At 41.9% G+C, this 23667-nt stretch overlaps 1 protein-coding gene across 1 annotated transcript in view; it reads left to right on the forward strand.

Moving 5' to 3' along the window:
• Positions 1-23667, forward strand: part of USP13 (ubiquitin specific peptidase 13) — a 137874-nt gene that overhangs the window by 57159 nt on the left and 57048 nt on the right. The window contains exons 6-10 of the mRNA XM_058426198.1: positions 165-349; positions 11409-11503; positions 12926-13113; positions 20322-20393; positions 20754-20847. Of these exons, the coding sequence (XP_058282181.1) occupies positions 165-349; positions 11409-11503; positions 12926-13113; positions 20322-20393; positions 20754-20847 (634 nt within the window). The remainder of the gene's footprint in view (positions 1-164; positions 350-11408; positions 11504-12925; positions 13114-20321; positions 20394-20753; positions 20848-23667) is intronic.

Raw genomic sequence — 23667 nt, forward strand, 5'->3', positions numbered from 1 at the left:
CCCGGCCAACAATGTCTTGAGGGGAGAAAATGGGGAAGCATCAGTCTCTGTTACTTCACTGAGCCTTTGTTGTGACCTGTGTACTTGAAACCCTCTGTTTTCTTAGATGTTAGTTTTTAAAATTATGCTCTGGCTGTTCTGACTACTCTCCAATGGCTTTCCAGTGGTTGGAAGTGTGCCAGATGTGACCTGCGAGAAAACCTCTGGTTGAATCTGACTGACGGCTCTGTCCTGTGTGGAAAGTGGTTCTTTGACAGCTCTGGGGGCAACGGGCATGCGCTGGAGCATTACAGAGACATGGGCTACCCACTAGCCGTGAAACTGGGAACCATCACTCCTGATGGGGCAGGTGAGTGCGCCTTTACCGACTTAGGAACATGCAGCGGCTTCCTCTTAGATTTAACCAATCCCTGAATCCAGGTGTTGGAAGGTGTAGGCTCTGGATGCAAACAGCCCAGGTTTGAATCCTAATTCTGCCTCTTATTAGTTTTGAGGTCTTGGGCAAGTTTTCCAATCCCCCTAAGCTTTAGAATCCTCATCTTGAGGCTAACGATGATGGTACCTCTTTCCTATGTTTGTTAGTGTGCATAAAGCATTTAGCTCAGTGCACGCTGTAAGGTCCTAATACAAGTTGTTGCTGTTGTTATTATCCTTCTGTGTATCTCTTGGCTAAGGAGGACAGAGCAGGAAACAGGATTTGTGAAGTGAGTGTGCATAATCAAGTCTACTGTTAGAACAGCAGGAGGAAGCCCTGGAATCCATTACAGGGATTAAGTATCATTTTAGGAACAAATGGATTAATTATGGAGAATATGAGTTTTAAAGGATACTGTGTGTTAAAAGAGTCCCTGAAATCACCTGGCAGCGATGGTGTTCACGTTCTCCGGGGGATTAGAATTGTTTCCTTCTTGCACTGTCAGCTTCAGAGTTGGTTCTGTTTCTTTTTGTCCTCACATGGTGTGCTTTGAAACATTAGCTTTTGGCCATGTTTGTACAGTTAATACCTCCTACCATTTTTCGAGGGAAAAGACAATAATATCAGGATCAGTAATGAGAAACTTAAATATTGAGCAGTGGCTATGAGAACCCATCATGTAATCATCATTGGAAACATTTGTTAAACACAGACCTGGACTGATACCCAGCTGGTCTTCTCCATCTTCCCAGGCTTTATTCAGCCTCTGTTTCTTCTTTGCTGTAAGGTAAGATGTTTTTTAGGAGAAATATAAAAACATGTCTTCTCTCTTTTCTCTTTTTTCTCTGTTATTTTTCGATGATGGAATTAGCCTGCCTCAGAGTTAATTGCCAAAGATCTTTTCATTAAATAAGGGGACACTTCTCACCAATCATTGTTTTTTCATTGAACCGGTGTAGTTTTCCATTTGATATATAATTGAGGACTGGCAGTTAGGTCGTGTCAGGATTCTTTGGTTTCACGTTTTAGAGAAATTTCCTGCTTTCAAGTTTTGTGGAATTATTTTAACTCATTAAAGACAAGTAGCTGAGAAATCCTAGCTACTGGTACCAAAGATTTTCCCCCAAAGTGAATAAAGATACACACATCCCAGGTCTTATCCTAAATCTTCGGGGATTGAAAGAGGAAATTCAAGACATGCGTTTAGATTCAGGGTTACAGCATGGTGTTTACAGGTGATTGTTATTCAATGAGTGGGTGTTGAATGACTTCTCCAAGCCCTTCTCCTTGTCCTTTTAGGGGATTGTAGAAAGAAAGATTTGCAATGTAGGAATTCTGTCGGATAAAGTTGCAAGGGGAGAATAATTCAGATTTTCCGGCTTTCTATGCTGTCTTGTGTAGTTGCCTTTATAGGACCAGTTATTAGAAATTCAGTTCTCAGAACAGCCTGTTCAACACTATAACTGTTCGTATACGCAGCTTAGTTCTTCTAACTTTTTAGTATGAAAGCAAGTCTATGTCTTACTCATCTTGGGGTTCTATACAAAATCTTACATGTCTTAGGCACAAATACTTTTGTTAATTGAACCAACTGGTATATAAGCATTTAAATACAGTCCTGCGTCACTTAAGGATGGTGATATGTTCTGAGAATGCATCATTAGGTGATTTCTTTATTGTGAGAACAACGCAGAGTATACTTGGACAAACTTAGATGGCACAGCCTCCTTCACAACCAAGCTATATGATGTAACCTGTTGCTCCTCAGCTACAAACCTATACAGCACAGTACTGTACTGACTGCTAGTAACACAATGGTAAGTATTTGTGTATCTGGACATACCTAAACATAGAAAAGATACAGCAACAATATGGTATAAAAGATAGAAAATGGTCACCCGTATAGGGCACTTACCATGAATGGAACATGCAGGGCTGGAGGTTGCTCTGGGTGAGTCAGTGAGTGAGTGGGGGGTGAGTGTGAAGGTCTCGGACTTTAGTGTTCACTACTGCAGACTATAAACACCATATACTTGGCTACACTAAATTTATGAAAACATTGTCCTTTTCAATAATAAATTAACCTCTTACTGTAATATTTTTACTTTATGAACTTAATTTTTTTAGCTTTTGGACATTTTTGTAGTAACAGTTTAAAACACAAATACATTATACAGCTGTACAAATTTTTTTGTTTTGTTTTGTTTTTTGAGACAGTCTCACTCTATCACCCAGGCTGGAGTGCGGTGGCATGATCTTGGCTCACAGAAACCTCCATCTCCCAGATTCAAGTGATTCTCCTCCCTCAGCCTCCTGAGTAGCTGGGATTACAGGTGCCCCCACCACGCCCAGCTAATTTTTGTATTTTTAGTAGAGATGGGGTTTCACCATGTTGGTCAGGTTGGCCTCGAACTCCTGACCTCAGGGGATCCACCCACCTCGGCCTCTCAAAATGTCGGGATTATAGGTGTGAGCCACCATGCCCAGCCAAAATTTTTTTTTAAGTATCTTTATTTTATAAGCTCTTTTCCATTTTTATCTTTTGCTTTTTAAATGTTTTTATTAAAAACTAAGACACAAACACACACATTAGCCTAGGCCTACACAGGGTCAGAATCATCGGTATCACTGTCTTCCACCTCCACAGCTTGTCCCACTGGAAAGTCTTCTGGGACAATAACATGCATGGACCTGTCGTCTCCTATGATAACAATACCTTCTTCTGGAATGCCTTCTGAAGGACGTGCCCGAGGCTGTTGTACAGTTAACTTTTTTCATATATAAGTAGAAGGAATACTGTAAAATAACAATGAAAGTATAGTATAGTAAACACAATATGGTAACATAGTCATTTATTATTATTATCAAGTATTGTGTACTGTACATAAAACCGTATGTGCTATACTTATATGTGACTGGCAGCGCAATAGGTTTGTTTACACCAGCATCACTACAAGCATGGGAGTGATGTGAGTAATGCTGTAATGCTACAACATGGTGGTTATGATATCACTACGTGACAGGAATTTTTCATCTCCATTATAACCTTATGGGACCACTGCCATATATGCAGTCCATTGTTGACCAAAATGTTGTTATTCAGTTAGTGATTGTAATTAGATTCTATTTAAATGTATGCTAATAATAAAGGCCAAGAATTAATTCTATTCTTTGTGTATCTTTAGTTTTCTAGAAGCTTTCTTTTCTAATGGGAAACTTATTTTAAAACTGCTAAATAGAGTAACTCTAGCTTCTTTTCTTTCAGTTTTAAGAAAGTTTTATATTTTCCTCTTGATTTTGCAGCAAACAGATATTCAGTGTAACATATGTAGAAAACAGAGATAAAAGTTTAGATAAATCAATACAAAATACTAGTAATACCACCCTTTAGATTACTCACTGTTAATAATTTAGGTGTTTCATTTCAGTCTTTTTTTTTTAAAGGGTTAGTCAATTCATACACACACATATGTACACACACACACCCACCTCACATTTTTACAAAAATTTGATCATACTGTATAAAGTTTTATTCCTTATTTTTCTCTATTTAACATTATGTTTTTCTATGTTATTAAATATTCTTCAGTATTTTATGATGGTTTCATAAATCATTTCACTATTCTGTAAGTGGTTACAATTTTTTTTCTATTCTGATGAACATCCTTGTATATATGCAAATCTTTGGGTGTTTGTCTAGTTATTTCTTTAGAATAAATTTCTATGACAAAAAGAGTTAAATCTTTAAAATTTTCAGTTACCAAGATTCTCTTTTAAACAGTTGTAATAATTTACATTCCCATCAGCAGTGTATGACAGTACTTATTTCAACAAATCCTTGACAACTTTTTTTATTAAGACTTAAAAAAAAACTTTGCTAATCTGGTGTCTTGTTTTAATCTGGATTTCTGTTGAGGCTGAATATTTTTCTTAGTATTCTTGGCCATTTGTAGTTCTTTTTAGTGAATTTCTTAGGCCAATTTTTTCATAGGTTTAGGTTTTTAAAAATTGTTTTTTAAGAACTCTTTGATTATTAAGAATATTAACCCATTATCTTCCATAGTTGTTGCTGTTTTTGTGAAGAAGAAATAACTTTTAAGGTTTTTCTTGTCATACAATTGACAGTATTTGAATACATCTATTTCAATCATAGAAAGTATAAAACATTGGCAACAGCAATGCAGATCGTATACACTGTGATAAGGGTTGTGAATTCATTTAGCTAAAATAATGTTAACTTTTTGAAAAAGATCAGGCTTTGATTCCTGCGAATATTGTGCAGAGCCGGTTTTAATAAAAGTAATTATTTTCTGTCTAATTGTAATTTCATATTAGTTTATGGGATGCATACATTCTATTTTGGTTTCCTTTAAATCTGTTTAATAGATTGCTAGCTGTAACTTATTGTTTATTTAAAAGCCACATAAATTAATAAAAACATGCATAAAGTTTCCTTAAATGTCTAATGATGAGCCTTGTGGACATTGAGGCCCGGGGGTAGGGTGCCCTCTCTCTGGGGGTAGCCATCTCTCGGTGAAGTTTCCACTGCTGAGGGTCTGCTCTTCCACACTTGCTGGGCTCACTCAGGCCAGTTCAACTCACAAGAGATGAAGTCTCAAAGTCAGGGCATTTGTTTTTTAGTTCATAATGAGAGCCACAACTGCCAGTAAGTAGGATGTTTATGTCCGCTTGACCAATACATTCCTTCCCTGTGGGAAGCTGAATTATATTTAGAAGATTGCTTAGTGAACGTGGAATCCAAGAAGGTTGTGGACTCAAATATTTAATGGTAGTGTGATCTGATCATCCTGATTTCCTTTCCCCCAATAAGGACATATTTGTCCAATGAGACGCTGCTACTCATCCTTGAGGTCTCAACTTAGATTTAGTTTTTCAAAGAAGCCCTGGTCCCTCAGTCCAGGCCAGAGCGGTGGCATGCGTAGCAAGAACAGGCCCCACATGAAATTCTACTCTGGGTCCCCATGGGTACAGCAACAAACAAACCAAGAAGCAGATCACTACACAAACAAACAAAAAGCTTTCCTCTGTGGAAGGACACATTGTTTCGGCGAGGCAGGGATGAGGTTCTTGGTAGAAAGGGGGTAGGGCAGGACGGAGACGGGATAGGGTGTGTTTTTCTTCCATCATGGAAACTAGTTTACCCGAGAAGATGCTTTAGTGTCTTGGGTGATTGTAGGAGAATCTTCCAGAGATGCCCAAGGCAGCTGTGAAATTGCCTCTTCTATTGGCTGTACCAGCTCCATAGCATCTCAGACTGGTGTTTCTTCTTTGGTCATCTTTACCCCCGACCTGGGCATAAGCTCCCTTGAGTTTCTCCCAGCCCCAGGGTTTGGAATCAGGGCATGGACTACTTCATTTTAGTTTTGGCCTGGCCTTGGCCCCTCCTGTGTGCCTCTGTGGTACTTCCTGCTGCTCTGTCATGGTACTTTTCACAAGACCCTGTTAACAGTTTATTTAATGGTGGTCACTCAGGACGGCAGGGCCTAAGGCCACATTTCTTGGGCACTGTTATATCTCTAGCATCTAGTAGTGTCCCTCACACACAGTAGGTGCTCAGCAAATATTATGGAGCAAACAAATGGAGGAAGACACACCAACAAAATCTGCTTCTATTTGGGAGGCTGTGTTTTGAGGATTGCTTGGGCCCAGGAGTTTGAGACCTGGGCAGCATAGTGAGACCCTGTCTCAAAAATTTAAAAAAAGGCAGAGAATATTGGCTTCTCCGATTTACCTTTTTTCTATTTTATTGACATCTTTTTAACTCTTACCTGTTTTCCTTTCCCAACTACAGTCTAGGTTTTGTCTGTCCTGGCGGTTCTCTCTCTCTTTTTCTTTCTTTTTTTTTTTTTTTTTTTTTTTTTTGAGGCAGGGACTTACTCTGTTGCCCAGGCTGGAGAGCAGTGGTGCAGTCATGGCTCACTGCAGCCTCAACTACCTGGGCTCAAGTGAGCCTCCCAGCTCAGCCTCTCAAGTACTGGGAGCACAGGTGCTTGCTACCACACTCCATACTTGGCTACTTTTTTTTCATTTTTTTGTAGAAACGAAGTCTTACTATGTTGCCCAGGCTGGCCTTGAACTCCTGGGCTCAAGTGATCCTTCTGCCTTAGCCTCCCAAAGTGCTGGGATTATAGATGTGAGCCACTGTGCCTGGCCCTGTTCTCTCTCTCTTTTTTAAATTGAGACAGGATCTCACTGTGTTGCCCAGGCTGGTCTCGAACTCCTGGGCTCAAGCTATCCTCTTGCCTTGGCCTCTAAAAGTCCTAGGATTATAACCCATTCTCTCTTTAAAGAGATCCTACATGCTGGCCCAATTTATTTTGTGTTTATTTTTCTTTCTTTTTTTGAGATGGAGTCTCACTCTGTAGCCCAGGCTGTAGTGCAATGGTGTGATCTCGGCTCACTGCAACCTCCGCTTCCTGGGTTCAAGCAATTCTCCTGCCTCAGCCTCCCAAGTAGCTGGGATTATAGGCGCACACCACCATGCCTGGCTAATTTTTGTATTTTTAGTAGAGACGGGGTTTCACCATGTTGGCCAGGCTGGTCTCAAACTTCTAACCTTGTGATCCACCTGCCTCTGCCTCCCAAAGTGCTGGGATTACATGCATGAGCCATGGTGCCCGGCCTTGTGTTTATTTTTCTAGTGTAGCTGCTGGAGTTGTCTTGTTTTTCTTCTTTTCCTGTCTGTTGCAGATGGCTTGGAGGCACACAAGTGTGAACTCCTGGTGGAGAGATGCAGTTTGGGTGGACAGATCTGCACTGACATTGAGGAGAACCTCTCTTCATTTTCTCCTCTCTGATTTATTGCTTGGTGTTTGACCAGGAGCTTTGCTTTTTCTCTCCACTTGTGAGAGAAGGGCACCAAACCTGGCTTTCCTAATTTTTGTTCTGTTTTGTTTTGTTTTGTTTTGAGACGGAGTTTCGCTTTGGTTGCCCAGGCTGGAGTGCAGTGGTACAATCTTGGCTCACAGCAACCTCCACCTCCCAGGTTCAAGTGATTCTCCTGCCTCAGCCTCCTGAGTAGCTGGGATTACAGGCATGTGCCACCATGCCAGGCTAATTCTGTATTTTTAGTAGAGACGGGGTTTCTTCATGTTGGTCAGGCTGGTCTCGAACTCTCGACCTCAGGTGATCCGCCTGCCTTGGCCTCCCAAAGTGCTAGGATTACAGGCGTGAGCCACCGTGCCCGGCCTTCCGTAGTTTTAACACAAGGACTTGTTGAGGTACATCCTTACCTCTCTCTCCCTTCTACTTTCCTGTAGGGGAATCTGGAGGGAGAATTTGGACTTCTGCCATTTCCTGGGGCCTAGGATAAGGGCGTAAAAGTCACATGACTAAACCATGAGACCCTTCACACCAAACCAGAATTTCTTCTAAGACTATTTGAAATATTAAACTTTAAACTTATGAGGGCAGGGACTCTGCGTATCTTATTTAACATTATATCCTCAGGGTATACATGTATTTGGTATTTAGTTAATATTTGCTGAATACAATGAATGAGTGAGTTAATCTTGGTGGTTGAACAAGGATGACCCACGCTAGGCATGCTAGTCCTAGCAGCATAGTCCTAATAGCATACCATCCAATAGCATCATTTTAATCTCTGGGAATTACTTAGAAAACATTTTTTTCCATCAAAATATAATAAATTTAGAAAAAACAGAAGAGAAAAAAAGAAATCTTCCCATTCAGAGATTATAAATTATTATTACCATTTTGATCTGGGTTCTTACAGATTCTTAATCTTGCTTCCGCTTCATCTCTATCTCGGTCTCTGCTCTCTAAGCTTTTCCTTAATTAATCTTTGAGCTTACTGCACATACTGTTTTCTAGCATGCTTGTCACAAGTGGGATATCCTTGTTCTAAAGATTTTTTTAAAATCTTTTTTCTTCTGCGGATTGCTGCCTCATGCTCTTTGTGATTTAGTTTGTCATTTAACTTGAAATGAAAGGATGACTGGTTTGCTTCTAAAATGAATGCAGTTACTCATGAAACGCTGCTTGGGCTATTCCTGGGAGGATCCCTCTGTGAACTCCCTAACCGTGGTTCTTGGCTTCAAGTTTTAGGCCAAGCTGCGGAGCGTGATGGATAATACTTGTCAGAAGTTGCCTATTTACTACCATAGTTTCTGCACTAAGACCTGACTTTGCTAAGCTGAAGTTGGGAATAAAATGAGTTTCCCAGTGAAAAACATACAGGACAGCATTTTCAGCCACTGAGGCCACTGAAAACTTTTTTTCTCTGACTACATAGTTATAAATTCTTCATGATTGCCAAGTTTGAAGATCACAGTTCATTTTCAGGTTTCTTGTATGTTACTCACTAAACTGTTTTTGTCTTGGGGATGAGAAATAACTATAGCATTTGACCAAATCATGTCATATTTTTGGAGCAGTTAATGGCTGGAGGTAAGAAATATGATTTTCTCAATGTGGCAAGAGCCTAATGGGTTACGAACTATGGAGGGCTGTGTGGTTTTCACTTATTTCAAAATCCTAGGCCAATGCCAGTGGTTCAATTCTGGCAGTTTTATTATTTTCTAATACAGCCCTGATCATTAGAGGCTTAAAGTCTTAGGTCTTCAAACTATCTCCCTAATTAATAACAACTAAGGTGCCTAGGGAGTGCCATTTTCACCTTCTAGCTAGTATTTGAGTGGAATTTTTTGATCCCTTGTCATAGATTAAAAATACTGTTGATGTATTTGTTTCAATTTGTTAATTCAAAGATTTTTGTTTATTTTATTAATATTTAAACTTTTGGAAATGTTTCTTCTTAATTGGGCTGAGATTTTGTCTTTTGTTTTGCTTTTGAGAACACTGAATTATATTTAAAAAATATAAATGAGGGTTGCTATCCACAGTTATAATGGGCCTCTGGGGGAAGAGGAATAGAAAAGACAGCTATACAATGTTTAACTTATTAATAATAGAAAAACTGAATTTCTTTGGTGAGCAGCAAGTCTCCACGTATCTGGGTATGGGATAGAAGGTCACATAGCTTCTATGCATTACTTTTTTTTTCCCCCTGGTGATCTTCCAAGGAGTAGGGAGCTCCTTGGACAGTCTGTCTTATACTGTCCCAAAGAGTGATATCTTCGTATTCATTTTCCTTGTTATAGATTTTGTTTTTCAAATATAAGAGCAAAGAAGTTGCGGGTTTTGAGTCTTTATTCCTCTTAAGGCCCTAGGTTGGTTCTTCACCAAGTCTATTGGTATCCTGTTCTGATATATACATTTTTTTCTTTTTTTCCTTCTTTAGAAACATTCTTTTTTTTTTTTTTTTTTCTGTTTTTTGGAGACAGGGTCCTGCTCCGTCACCCAGGCTAGAGTACAGTGGCATTATCATAGCTTACTGTAGCCTCAAACTCCTGGCCTCAAGTGATCCTCCTACCTTGGTCTCCCAGAGTTCTGGGATTACAGATGTGAGCCATGCACCTCGCCTAGTGTCCTGATATACCTTCATAAATATTCTGTTGTAAAGGGAAGAAGATTGGGCCAGGAGTTAGACTACCTGGGTTGCGGGCCACCTGTGGGATTTAAGGCAAAAATCATTTAACCTCTATGAGCCTCTTTTTCCTATCTGCAAGATGGGCTTGAAAATGTCTGTTCTGTCTTCCTCACAGCACTGTGTGTGAGGGTGGATAGGGCAGCGGATTGGATAGCTTTGGAAAACCAAACAGTCCTCCAACTTCACTGTGCATCTGAGGATCTTGTTAAAAATGCAGATTCTCATTCAGTCGGCCTGGAGGCGGGGCTCAAGATTCTGCATTTCTTTTCTTTTCTTTTCTTTTTTTTGTTTTTGAGTCAGAGTCTCGCTCTGTCATCCAGGCTGGAGTGCAGTGGCGCGATCTCGGTTCACTGCAAGCTCCGCCTCCCGGGTTCACGCCATTCTCCTGCCTCAGCCACCCAAGTAGCTGGGACTACAGGTGCCCGCCACCACGCCCGGCTAATTTTTGTGTTTTTAGTAGAGTCAGGGTTTCACCTTCTTAGCCAGGATCGTTTGGATCTCCTGATCTCGTGATACGCCTGCCTCGGCCTCCCAAAGAAGATTCTGCATTTCTAATGAGCTCCCAGGTGAAGCTGCTGCTTTGAGTCCATACACCCCACTTTGAGAAGCCAGGTTCAGTCAAAAGCCTCATGTTGTCAGGTGGGATATTATTATCCCGAGGAAAGAGGCAGCCCACTTCAGCACAGAGCTTACCAACACTAGCGTCTCTCAAATGGCCGGGGTGTGGATCCCAGAGGCCCTGGGGCAGTGAGGCAGGGCAGGGATGGCTGGAGTCTTGAGTATCCCTGGAATACCAAACATATGGTCATTTTCTGTGTGTGCGACGAAGTGGACTGTTAGGGAAGCGCCACACAGTCTTCACAGATCTCTCGCTGGTTCTGTGAGATGTGGACATGAAGGTAGGAAAGAAGGGATGTGGGGGCAGGTGGGAGGTAGAGGTGGTGAGTGGTAGGTTTGAGAATACAGAGGGTTTCATGGGCAGAAATTCGTTGTCTCAGATGGAACAAGCTGCCCCAAGGGCCTGTGTGTTCTCTCTGTTCCTCTGGAGGTCCCCCCTCCCTTGGCAGATGGCCGTCACCCCCTCCTCCTGCGCCCATCCCTCTTCCTGAGCTCAGAGTTATGCCACTGTGGTTTTAGTTAGAAAAATCAAGTGTTAGGCATTTATATTTGTATACTTATTAGAAACTGTTCTTTTTTTTTTTTGCTTTTCTTATTTTAGAAAACTTAAAAAAAAAACTTTCCAAAATGTCAAAAGAATGATATATGAGTATATTTACAAAAAACGCCTACATATTATTTATTGTTTATCATTATCTTTCCCCTTGTTGAATGTTAGAAAGTTTTCATTTTGTTCAGTGACATAGCCCAAGCCTGGTGTACAGTAGGAGTTCAAAAAATATGTGTTGGATATTCAGTGACTTGATTACTGATTGCAGTGCTTATTTTCTCTTCATCCGCTAGATGTTTATTCTTTTCAAGAAGAAGAACCTGTTTTGGATCCTCATTTGGCCAAGCACTTAGCGCATTTTGGAATTGATATGCTTCATATGCATGGGGTGAGGTCTCCTTTTGTTTCTGTTTCCACCTTGCATGGAGTAGGGATGGGGACAGGGCAAGGGAACTGCTTGATTTGTTTAATATATAATTCCTGTAACATGGATCTTCATTTTATAGGTTTTAGCTTTTAATTGTTGCATTTCCTTCTTGCATTTAATTAGTAGATGTTTTCTTTTGGTTGCCAGCTTAGATTTTTTTATGCTGTAATAAAAATGGCACCTCATCAAGTACTCTTTTGGTTTAGTTGGAGTTTACTTGCAAAATTAGTCTCCTTTGATGGGCAGTTGTGTGAATCATTCTTTGTTCACGAAATGCAGATGGTGTAGGCAGATGACCTTTAAAATTATCTGTGACCAACATCACTTTAATTAATTTCAGGAAGGGAAGCAAACCTCCTAGGGGACAGAACGAATAAACCAACACATTACCATTGATAGAGAAGCTCTGCTTCATTTAATATTGCGTTTTCAAATTGATGTCATGACTAGATAATATTTTTCCCTTTAAGGAACTATTTAAATGTGCATTTAGTTTTAGCCCTTTCCTTCCAGGCCACCTCCCTCTCTTCATGTTCCTATTCTCTTTGTCTCCTCTTTTCACTCATTTCTACTTTTTTGTTTAGTTTTCTCTGCTCTTCTTTACACCTCCCTCCTCTTCCAAGGCACTCTGAAGTCTCATGGTTTTAATCCATATCCTCTCCAGCTGCCTGGCCTTTTCGTTTGCTGTGTTGCATTGAATATTTGCTTGAATTCAGTCTCCTTGCTTCTTTTTTGATTCCTATTTGTTCTTCATCCTACTTCTATCTCTTTCTCTTTCAGTCTTTCTCTCTTTAAAAAAATTTTTTTTTTTGAGATGGAGTTTTGCTCTTGTTGCCCAGGCTGGAGTGCAGTGGAGCGATCTCAGCTCACTGAAACCTCCGCCTCCCAGGTTCAAGCAGATCTCCTGCCTCAGCCTCCCGAGTAGCCGGGACTACAGGCATGCACCACTACACCTGGCTAATTTTTGTATTTTTAGTAGAGATAGGGTTTCACTGTGTTGGTCAGATGGGTCTCGAACTCCTGACTTCAGGTGATCCGCCCACCTCGGCCTCCCAAAGTGCTGGGATTACAGGTGTGAACCACTGCGCCCAGCTTCTCTTTAAAATCTTTTTCATACGTGTTTTAAACATTGTGGTAAAATGTAATATAAAAGCTACCATTTTAACTATTTTTAAGCGTGCAGTTCTCTGGCATTATGTACATTCAGATTGTTGTGCCACCATCACCATCTCTCAGTCTTTTTTATTTGCATTGTTTATTTCTCTATGTAATTGGGGATAAAAATGACAGAAACATCCTATGCTATTAGAAATAATTAATGGGACATAAACTTTGAATGGGAATCACATTTAAAGTTGTTTTTCTTCGATGACTTTGTCGCAGACAGAGAATGGGCTCCAGGACAATGACATCAAGCCGAGGGTCAGTGAGTGGGAAGTGATCCAGGAGTCGGGCACGAAGCTGAAGCCAATGTATGGTCCTGGCTACACGGGTCTGAAGAACCTGGGCAACAGCTGCTATCTCAGCTCTGTCATGCAGGCCATCTTCAGCATCCCAGAATTCCAGAGAGCGTAAGTGCCTTCCACGCAGACCAGGGCATGCGGCGCCTCCCTGCCCCATCTAGGTCCAGTCCACTCCGTGTGCGCTGCGAAGCCCATCTTTATTGCTTCAGGACAGTTTGCCACCTTTTCTCTGGCCTGCCTTCTACAGAGACTGGGTGAGAACACTTGCCAGGTATTAATGAGGATCAGGTGAGATAAGAAGAGCTTCGTGGCTGGGCTCAGTGTCTAACGCCTGTAATCCCAGCACTTTGGGAGGCCGAGGCGGGCAGATCATGAGGTCAGGAGTTCAAGACCAGCCTGACCAACATGATGAAACCCGTCTCTACTAAAAATACAAAAATTAGCCAGGGGTGGTGGCGCATGCCTGTAATTCCAGCTACTCAGGAGGCTGAGGCAGGATCGCTTGAACTTGGGAGGCAGAGGTTGCAGTGAGCCGAGACATGCCGCTGCACTCCAGCCTAGGTGACAAAGCGAGACTCTGTCTCAAAAAAAAAAGAAGAGCTTCGTAAACTCAAAAACACCATACAGGGGTTTGTTATTAATAATGGTTTCTGCTTTTTGACCATCACCCTATGTACCAAGAATATATTAATCATTAATCTTCACAGCAGATCTGCCAATTCCCTCCTATAGATGTGCTAGGAGAGATCCAGTGATTGGTCTGGTTAGTGTCTCTCTTGTGGTGGACTGGAATTTCCTCAAGGATTTAGGGCTTTCATTTTTTGCTACTTAAAGTGTGGTTCATAGGCTAGTGCTGCTCCTTACACTGCTGGATGTGGGCCTGCAATGAGATAAGTTTGGAAATCGAGAGTGAGCACTGGGAAATTGTAACAATTTGACATTGCTTTTGTGTCTTACAAGTGGCATTTCATTTTTCTAATAATTTCTTGTAATTGAGTTTTTTAACTTTTTAATTATTATGGGTACCTAACAGGTGTATATATTTATGGGGCATATGTGATATTCTGATACAGGCATGCAATGTGTAATAATCACATTGGGGCAATTGGGGTATTCATCACCTCAAGCATTTGTCATTTCTTTGTATTAGGAACATTCCAATTTCACTCTTTTAGTTATTTTAAAATATACGACAAATTATTGTTGACTATAGTCACCCTATTGTGCTATCAAATACTAGATCTTGTTCGTTCTAATTATACTTTTTTACCCATTAACCATCCTAATTGTATTTTTAAAAGGTATCATCTGTCTGAGTTGAAATAAAAAAACTGACCCTTTACCACAGATAATTTAGGAGGCACTGATTTAGGTGCTCCCTGACTGTGCTTGTTCAAGACTGCCTTCCTCCTCCTACACCGAGGGGCACAGCAGCTATGTCTGTGGCTGTTTTCTTCCTTGGGTGTACTGAGGACAGGGAGCTATAGAGCCCGGGAGCTGTGGCTGGTGCACTCTCAGGCAGCCACTGCCTAAGAGAATCATCCTAGTGTGTTCCAGAGGCAGGTTTCCACCTTCGTTTAAGTGTGGAAGAGGACATGTGTGTGCTGAGACAGGCAGACGACATGCCAGGAATAGTCCAGGTCATGTTTTACCCATGTGGAGTTGAAATCCTAATGGCTTTAGTGGAGGTTCATCAAAAGTATGTCACATACCCTTCTCTTTCCTCTCTTGGTGTTTGGAGACGTACCTCTTGCTGTTTTCTGGCTTTGAAAATTTATGATTCATTTTCCATGACTATTTTTCCTTTTTTTCATCCAGCCAATAGAGAGTGAGTTCTTTTCTGCTAAGCAGTGTGCTGAGTGTGTGGGGGTCAGTGGTGAACAGAAGGACATGGTCCTCACCCCCAGGCATGAAGTAAGCAGGAGATACAGGCATTAAGAAAATAATCATAGTAACAACTGCATGCTTATAAACATGGTACATTCCATGAAGGAGAAAGGAGGGAGGTGGTCAGAGAGGAGCCTATGAAGAAGGGACACACATCGTGATGCACGTGTGGGAGGAGTGAAAACAGAGGCTTTGTGTTTTTGAGAATTTAGTGTTTGGAATCTCTCCCTAGTCTTGTTTCAAGAGTTTTAGAATTTTATATTATCTAACATTTTACATTCTCGTTTTATTTTCTAAACATTTACTGGATATATTAGAACCTGAGCAATGAACTGTTCATACATGTCTTCAGTCTTTTCTTCCTTTGACCAAATATCACTGGATTGAAATACTTATTCTTCTCACCTCTTTTTCCCCAGCAGGTCTAACTCAGTGTAGTTAGATCCAGCAGCAGCGTCTTCATTTTGAAAGTAGAAAAAGTGACTCAGGGCCTGGTATGGTGGCTCACACCTATAAACGCAGTACTTTGGGAGGTTGAGGCAGGAGGATTACTTGAAGCCAGGAGTTTGAGACCAGCCTAAGCAGCAAAGTTAGATCCTATCTCTACAAAAATGAAAAAAAAAAAAAAAAAAAAATAGCCGGGTGTGCTAGTGCACACCTGTAGTCCCAGCTACTAGGGAGGCTGAGGTGGGAGGATTGCTTGAGCCCAGGAGTCTGAGGTTGCAGTGAGCTGTGGTTGTGCCACTGTACTCCAGCCTGGGCAACAGAGTGAGATCCTGTCTTTAAAAAAATAATAAGAACGCCGGGTGCAGTGGCTCATACCTGTAATCCTAGCACTTTGGGAGGCCGAGGTGGACAGATCACCTGAGGTCAGGGGTTTGAGACTAGCCTGGCCAACATGGTGAAACCCTGTCTCTACTAAAAATACAAAAATTAGCCGGGCGTGGTGGTGCATGCTTATAATACCAGCTACTCGGGAGGCTGAGGCAGGAGAATTGCTTGAGCCCAGGAGGCAGAGGTTGCAGTGAGCCGAGATTGCTCTACTGCACTCCAGCCTGGGTGATGGAGTGAGACTCTGTCTCAAGAAAAAAAAAAAAAAGAAATAATAATAAGAAGAAAATTAAATAAAGGAAAAAAAAAAGAAAAATGACTCAGAAAGATTAAATGGCTTATGAACAGCCATAGCGCAATTTGGGAACTTGACCTGATTCCTTGGTACCCTGTCTGCCACTTGAACCTAGTTTACATTTCAAAATAATTTTTATTGAGGATCGAATCTAAATAAACTGATATACAAATGGAATGACAACCAAGATAGATTGCTAGATAGTGAAACAACATCTTTTTAAGAATTGCTAGATTACAAACAGGAGGTATAACATCTATGAAAATTATCTAGTGTTACTTCTGCATTTTAATTTAATTTTGTTACAATGGAAGATTTCCTTCATCAGTTAGAAAAGGGATATACATTGATAGCAAAATGGACTTCTGTCTTTTTCACCCTGACCTCAGGTGCCAGCAAAGTGAACTTTTCTGACATCAAAGATTTATTCTTGGCTGGGCATGGTGGCTCACGCCTGTAATCCTAGCACTTTGGGAGTCTGAGATGGGCAGATCACTTGAGGACAGGAGTTCGAGACCAGCCTGGCCAACATGGCAAAACCCCGCTCTACTAAAAAATTAGCCAGGTGCGGTGGTGAGCGCCTATAATACTGGCTACTCGGGAGGGTGAGGCAGGAGAATTGCTTGAAGCTGGGAGGCAGAGGTTGCAGTAAGCCCAGATCGTGCCACTGTACTCCAGCCTGGGCAAGAGAGTGAGATGGTGTCTCGAAAAAATAAAATTCATTCTCTTTACTCTTCTATCTTGCCTTAAAGCATAAGCCTATTCACTAGTGTTCATCTTTCCAGTGAGTTTTTTTTGTCTTGTCAGGTTTTGAGATGTGATTAAAACTGGATTATAAGAGAGCTCCTGAGTTCATCATGTTATATATTGTTAGGAATTCTTCAGTGTGGCCCCTGCATCTAAATAGTTTAGCTCTGAAGTTTCGTTTATGTCTTATTTGTCCTTTGAATGGGACTGGCCCAAAGAAGCATGTTCTGTTAATTTTCATGTAGGCACATAATCTGAGCTACAGCTTCTGAGTTTGTGGACAGCAGGTGCCTAGAAGTTTCTAGTAGTTAGGGAATGCAATTAGAGGTCATTGCCAAGTAATAGTGTATCATGGTTCTTTGCTAGGGTTTCATTGCAAAAATGCCTTTTCTAGTTGGTTATTGGTACTCAGTTATGGAAGTTAATTGTGTGATTGTGTGACATAAATGTATTCATTGAACAAATATTTATTGAGTGTCTTTTACATGTCAGATGCTGTTCTTGTGCTGGAGATGCAGTGATTTAGATAAAGTTGCTGCCTTCATGAGATGACATTCTAGTATATAATCTCCAGAAAGACAGATACTAAACAAGATGTATTAGTCTGTTCTCATGCTGCTAATAAAGACATACTCAAGACTGGGTAATTTATAAAGGAAAGCGGTTTAACTGACCCACAGTTCCACATGGCTATGGAGGCCTCCCAATCATGGCAGAGGGCAAATGAGGAGCAAAGTCACGCCTTGCATGGTGGCAGGCAAGAGCTTGTGCACTTGTGCAGGGGAACTCTCATTTATAAAACCATCAGATCTCCTGAGACTTATTCACTCTCACGAGAACAGCATGGAAAGACCTCCTCCATGATTCAGTTACCTCCCACAGGGTCCCTCCCACCACACATGGGAATTATGGGAGCTACAATTCAAGATGAGATTTGGGTGGGGACACAGCCAAACCATATTGCAAGTAAATTATAAAATTGCAAATAGTGATGCATGCTAAGAAGAAAGTCAGTCAGAAGCAGATGGTAGGGAGTGAGGAAGGGTGGGGGTGGCCCCTCTTGTTTTTTTTTTTTTTTTAATATTTCAAGTCATCATCCTTTATTGTCTCATGAATTTTCACTATCCTTTACCAAATTAATTTTGTGTCCATCAAATAATGCAAACATAAGTAGAATGCTGTAAAGTAATATTACATAGTATTTTGTTTTGTGCTTTGTAATATGGCTTTTTAATAGAGACACAACTTATTATATTTCTAAACTAGTCTCATTGATTGTAATCTCAGCTCTCTTGAGCAGTGCTAATTGGAGTGCCATTTCCAAATGGTGAGACTAAGAGGACTAGTCGGGTCTCGGGAGGCGACTTGTCAACAGGCTTGAGAAGGAGGTGCCAAGCAAGGATCTGTGAGACAGCATCCCAGGAAAAAGACAGCAGAAGGCATGACCTTGAGACATGAGCAAGTCTGTCATGCCCTGGGGCGGCAAGAGGGACAAGTGGCGGGGATGTTGTGGGCTGGGGGAACATGGTGGCAGGTGAGGTCAGAGAAGTGGGCAGAGTGGGGCACATGAAGGGCTGGAGAAAGGGATCTGCTTTTGGATTCTTCTTCCTAGAGCTTTCAGGCTAGAAAGTCAAAGACAATGGGGAAAGAACAACACAAAGTAGAGGGTGTGAAATAAGACGTGAATTTAAGAAGTGAAAGGAGTGATTGTGCATTATGATTGGAGATCAGTGTTAAAGCTGGCTTTGCTCTGTCAGGATAAGCTTGCCAGGAGGGATTATAGAGTGCTCCAGGGGCAATGGATGGGCAGACACAGCCAGCAGAGTGGTTCTGAACTTGGCCTGGTGCGAGGCTGCGTGGGTCCATTCTGGGCCTCATTACTCCCTCCCTGGTAGGCTTTTTTTTTTGAGATAGGGTCTTGCTCTGTCACCCAGGCTGGAGTGCAGTGGTGCAATCACAGCTCACTGCAGCCTTGACCTCCTGGGCTCAGGCAATCCTCCCACCTTAGCCTCTCGAATAGCTGCAATTATAGGTATGTACCACTGCACCCAGCTAATTTTTAAATTTTTTTGTAGAGATGGGGTCTCATTTTGTTGTCCAGGCTGGTCTTGACTCTTGGGTTCAAGCAATCATCCCTCCTTGGCTTCCAAAAGTACTGGGATTGCAGGTGGCTTGGAGACTTTGGAAGCTACCTAATGAATTTGCATCCCAATTTCTCACCTCTCAAATGGGGATAATGATAACAACAATCCCTTCCTCATATGGTTGCAATGAAGACTCAACTGACTAATATAGGAAGCCTTCCAGAAAACAGTAGCTGTCACTGCTATTGCCATTATTATTCGTTTTGAGATTATTGGAACAATTTTTAATGTTAAAGAGAAAAATTACCCAAACACTTGTTAAAGATGATAAGACAGACTTTATTCAAGGGGGTCCATGGCCATAGGTATAGGAGCACTGCAACAGGTCCTGGCAGTGGGGGAGACATTGGACTCAACTCTGATTCCAACAAGGTCAAGTGGGGATTTATAAACAAGGAGTTGGGTGGGGCCAGGGGATGGAAAATCACAAAGAAGAAACATCAAGGATTAGCGGTTTCTGGCTACCCAGACTTAATGGGATTACTGTTGAAGGCAGGCCAGGCTGGTCAGACAGCAAGGATGGGTGATTTTCACTAAACTGACTTAGCAGGATGCTTACTTAAACTGGATCTACAAGGACAGAGAGGGAAGCCCAAGGACAGACCCAATCAAGCAGAGGCTTCAGAGGAGCCTGACAACATTTTGGTTTAAGTCAAGTCTTGTCCCTAACTGTACTGTTGTCTTTTTTTTGTTTTTTTTTTTGTTTTTTTTTTGAGACAGAGTCTTGCTCTGTCACCCAGGCTGGAGTCTGATGGTGTGATCTTGGCTCACTGCAACCTCCACCTCCAGGGTTCAAGCAGTTCTCCTGCCTCAGCCTCCCGAGTAGCTGGGATTCCAGGCACGTGCCACTGCACCTGGCTATTTTTTGCATTTTTAGTAGAGACGGGGTATTGCCGTGTTAGCTAGGCTGGTCTCAAACTCCTGACCTCAGGTGATCCACCCACCTCAGCCTCCCAAAGTGCTGGGATTACAGGTGTGAGCCGTGGTGCCTGGCCTCTGTACCATTGTCCTCGAGGTGGTGATTATTGTGATGGCTTAGCCAGCGGTTCTTAACTCTGGTTGCATGTTAGAATCACTCAGGGAACTTTTAAAAGAAATTCCAAATCCCAGGCCTCAGTCTTGAGCAATGAAATTGGAACATTTAGGGGTGCTTCTGGCTTTAGTATATGTAAAAGAAACTCTTTGGGTGAATCTAACTTACAACGAGGGTTGAGACCCACTGACAGAAGCATAAACGTTTCAGGAAGGTCATGAGTGCTGGTAGGGGTAGAATCTCAGGAAAAACTTTTCTTCAGGTAGATTATTTAGTTTGACAAAGGGGCAAGAAGGTCTTAGCAAGAAATTCGATGGCTTGTTTTGGTTCTGTTCTTCTTGCAGTTACTATGTTTTAACTATTGCCTCTCATTTTCTAGGTATGTAGGAAACCTTCCCAGAATATTTGACTACTCACCTTTAGATCCAACACAAGATTTCAACACACAGATGTAAGTGCCAGATTTGCATTTTTTTTTTTTTTTTTAGAAAAAGCATCCAATAAAATGTTCATAGTGGTTATCTCTGGGTTGCAAAATTAAAGACAATTCTTTATGTATTTTTAAAAAAGTGTTCCAAAATGAGAATGTGTTAACTTTTATAAGAAGATAAAGTTATCTACAAAGTACTAAAGAAAATTTGAAACTGGTATCAGTATGAAGCAGAATCAAATAAATAAGTTATTTGTGTGTAATCCAGATCAAATGCTCCACCTAACAGCAGTTGTACTTATTGATATTCATAGATAAATTTAATATTGCTATGGAAAAACAACAATGACCTTTTTGTTTTTGTTTCTCTGTCCTGGCCAGGACTAAGTTGGGACATGGCCTTCTCTCAGGCCAGTATTCAAAGCCTCCGGTGAAATCTGAACTCATTGAACAGGTGATGAAGGAGGAGCACAAGGTATGTGTCCGAGCGTTTGCCATGTTGACATGTAGGTAGGGAGGAGCTTTAGAATGTGGGTTTCCTATGATTTGGCACATGGTGGCCATAAATTTAGCAAGCTGTAAGAATAGTAATGTCATTTCAGTGTCTAGGGTGCCTGTCTGTATGCTCTTAAAAATTGTGACAAGGAATAGCCAGGGTTGTGTTTATAGAGACAGTTGTTTCATGGATTATACATGTGTGCCATCGTTAACCATCTTTAGAAACAGTATTCTTTATAAAATAGAGCTGAGATCGAAGGACTAAATCTCATAAAAATATAAACATTTTCCCTTGGTAACACAGTCTCGGCACTTACAGTGTCTTCCTTCTCCTAAGCCTCAAGTTTGTTGGCTAGAGTTTCTCAAGAGTCTGGTTGTTAAAAAACAACACACAGGGTCAGGCATGGTGGCTCACGCCTATAATCCCAGCACTTTGGGAGGCTGAGGGGGGCGGATCACCTGAGGTTGGGAGTTCGAGACCAGCCTGGCCAACATGGTGAAACCCTGTTTGTACTAAAAATACAAAAATTAGCTGGGCATGGTGGCGCACGCCTGTAATCCCAGCTACTCAGGAAGCTGAAGTGGGAGAATTGCTTGAACCAGGAGGTTGCAGTGAGTCGAAATTGTGCCACTGCACTCCAGCCTGGGCGACAGAGTAAGACTCCATATCAAACAAACAAAAAACAACACATAGATTCCTTAGTCCCTCCATGGGACTGAAGAATCAGAATTTCAGGGAAGGGCTTGGCATTCCTCAGGTTTGGTAAGCTGCGGGGTGGTTCTTAAGCAGGCTCAAGTAGGAGAAACTCTTTGGGCCAGTCGTTATTAATCAATAGAACCACTGAAAGATGGGCTTGATCTTTTAATGGCCAGACCTGCATTTCCACTGGACCCTCCCTGTGCTGCTTGTTGTATGACTCCAGAGGGTACTACTCATAACTTGGTCTTTTTGAGTGGTGCCCTTGGAATTGTGTAGTACACAGCTTACACATCTGTGTTTGGCATCATCCTCTCCCGTTGCCACAGATGCCCTGAGTGGAACGCATGCCCCACTTCCCCACCACCTGCTCTGGCTTCCCAGTATCCTGTCTTGACTTACTGGGCAGGCTTGTTCAGTTCTGTGTCTCAAGTGTTTATCTTAAGGCAGTCCTTCTTAGCTAATACCTGTAGACTGAGAGCAAGAATCAACAGTGAATAAATACCCTCTTGTTCATAAGGAAGCCAGCTAGTTGTGGAAATGAAGCAAGCAAGAGAAGGGAGATTATGAAAAGAACATATAGAGGCAGCCTTGGGGGTGGGGAGAAAGAAGTAGGTTGTGAAGAGGGTGGAGAGGGAAACAGACATTCTGAATGGCAAGCCCAGGAGACCAGAGTGGTATGGGAATAGGAAGAACTGAAGTTCTCAAGTTGCATTGTTACCCAGCACTGTAAGATAACAAGGTCCTTATCCACCAGAGGCTGGAAGGCTCCCATGTGAGATACAGTTGAGGAGGTGGCTTGAGGGTAGGGCTGGAGTATGGGGTTATCCAGGCTTCTTCTACTTCTGTGCTTCTGTGAAACTTTGAAGAGGTGATTGTGGATAAACCTCAGTCCAAAATTGTGTTATGATTGTATTGGTTCTGAGTTCTCATCCAGGCAGTGTCACTTCTTGCATGGCTCTTCTGGGGCAGGGTCCATGCTCTCTGGTGGTGGTGAAGGAGCTGGGAGTCGGACTCAGGAGCCTGGCTTTCCCTTCTGGTTCTGCAAGGAGCTGTGTGACTATGGGCAAGTCATGCCACCTTCCAATCTCACCATTCAAGTGGCAGAATTGATCTAGGTAGTGATGGTGAATGTTTTAGGTCCAGGAGTCCCCTTTCTAATGTAAATAAAACCTGTGGACCTTGCGTGACCGTTTCTGTGCTCTTGGGGTCTCCTCATTTGAGAAAATGTGAAATGAAAAATCATCAATTTAGTGCTGTTTGGAAATAAAATTTGGTTTTGTTAATATTACAGTGTCCTTTTATGTTAAAAAAAAAAGTTCTTATATGAGCAAGGCACACTATCTATGCAGTCTACGAGTAGTATCTGTTTGGAGCCCTTGTCTCTCTTCCCGCATTGGATTCAGTGGCTGTAGTGTAGTAGCTCTTTACATCTCCAGGTTCTGAGGCTTGTAGGTGGGAGCCACTGCTCTGGATCAAGGTGTGTGACCTGGAAGCACTTGGGCCATCTCTGGGATGTGTTTTGGTTGGTCCACACATAAAATCTAAATTTCCATCTTCTCTTAACCACTCAGAACGTCTGACAGTCCCAGGCCCGCGATGACAGCTGGGGCCAAGGAGCAGCCCTCCCTTCACACAGGACACATAGTCCCCAGCTGGCTCCGGTCCCTTTGTGACTCATGGCCTGACTGGGACCCTGGGTATTTGGATTTGTGACCCTTGATCTAGATGACTTGTGAAATCCTTTCCAGCCCTCAGGTGCCACGATCTAGTGGTCTTGAAGAAAGAATCCTGATTATGAGAAGTATATAGTGTGCATCTAGGCAGGGGCAGGGAAGGCCCGTCCAGCTGGGTGGAAGACAAGTGTCTTTGGTTCAGCATCGGTAATATTTCTTTAACACTCAAATAGAGCTCACGTTGACCATGATTTTCCTTGTGGCCCTGGGGGTGTCCGTTTCAAGCTGTTCCTTGAATAGACAATTTATAGCAAAAATCTCCACTTTCCTTGACAGTGGAAGGAATTAGTTTCTCAGGCATCAGGATTTTCACTGGCAAACTGGTTTCAAAGGAACCAATTTGTGAGACTCTTTTCTTTTCTCA

Source organism: Hylobates moloch, unplaced genomic scaffold, assembly GCF_009828535.3.
Source record: "Hylobates moloch isolate HMO894 unplaced genomic scaffold, HMol_V3 SCAFFOLD_13, whole genome shotgun sequence".
In the NCBI taxonomy this organism is placed as follows: domain Eukaryota; kingdom Metazoa; phylum Chordata; class Mammalia; order Primates; family Hylobatidae; genus Hylobates; species Hylobates moloch.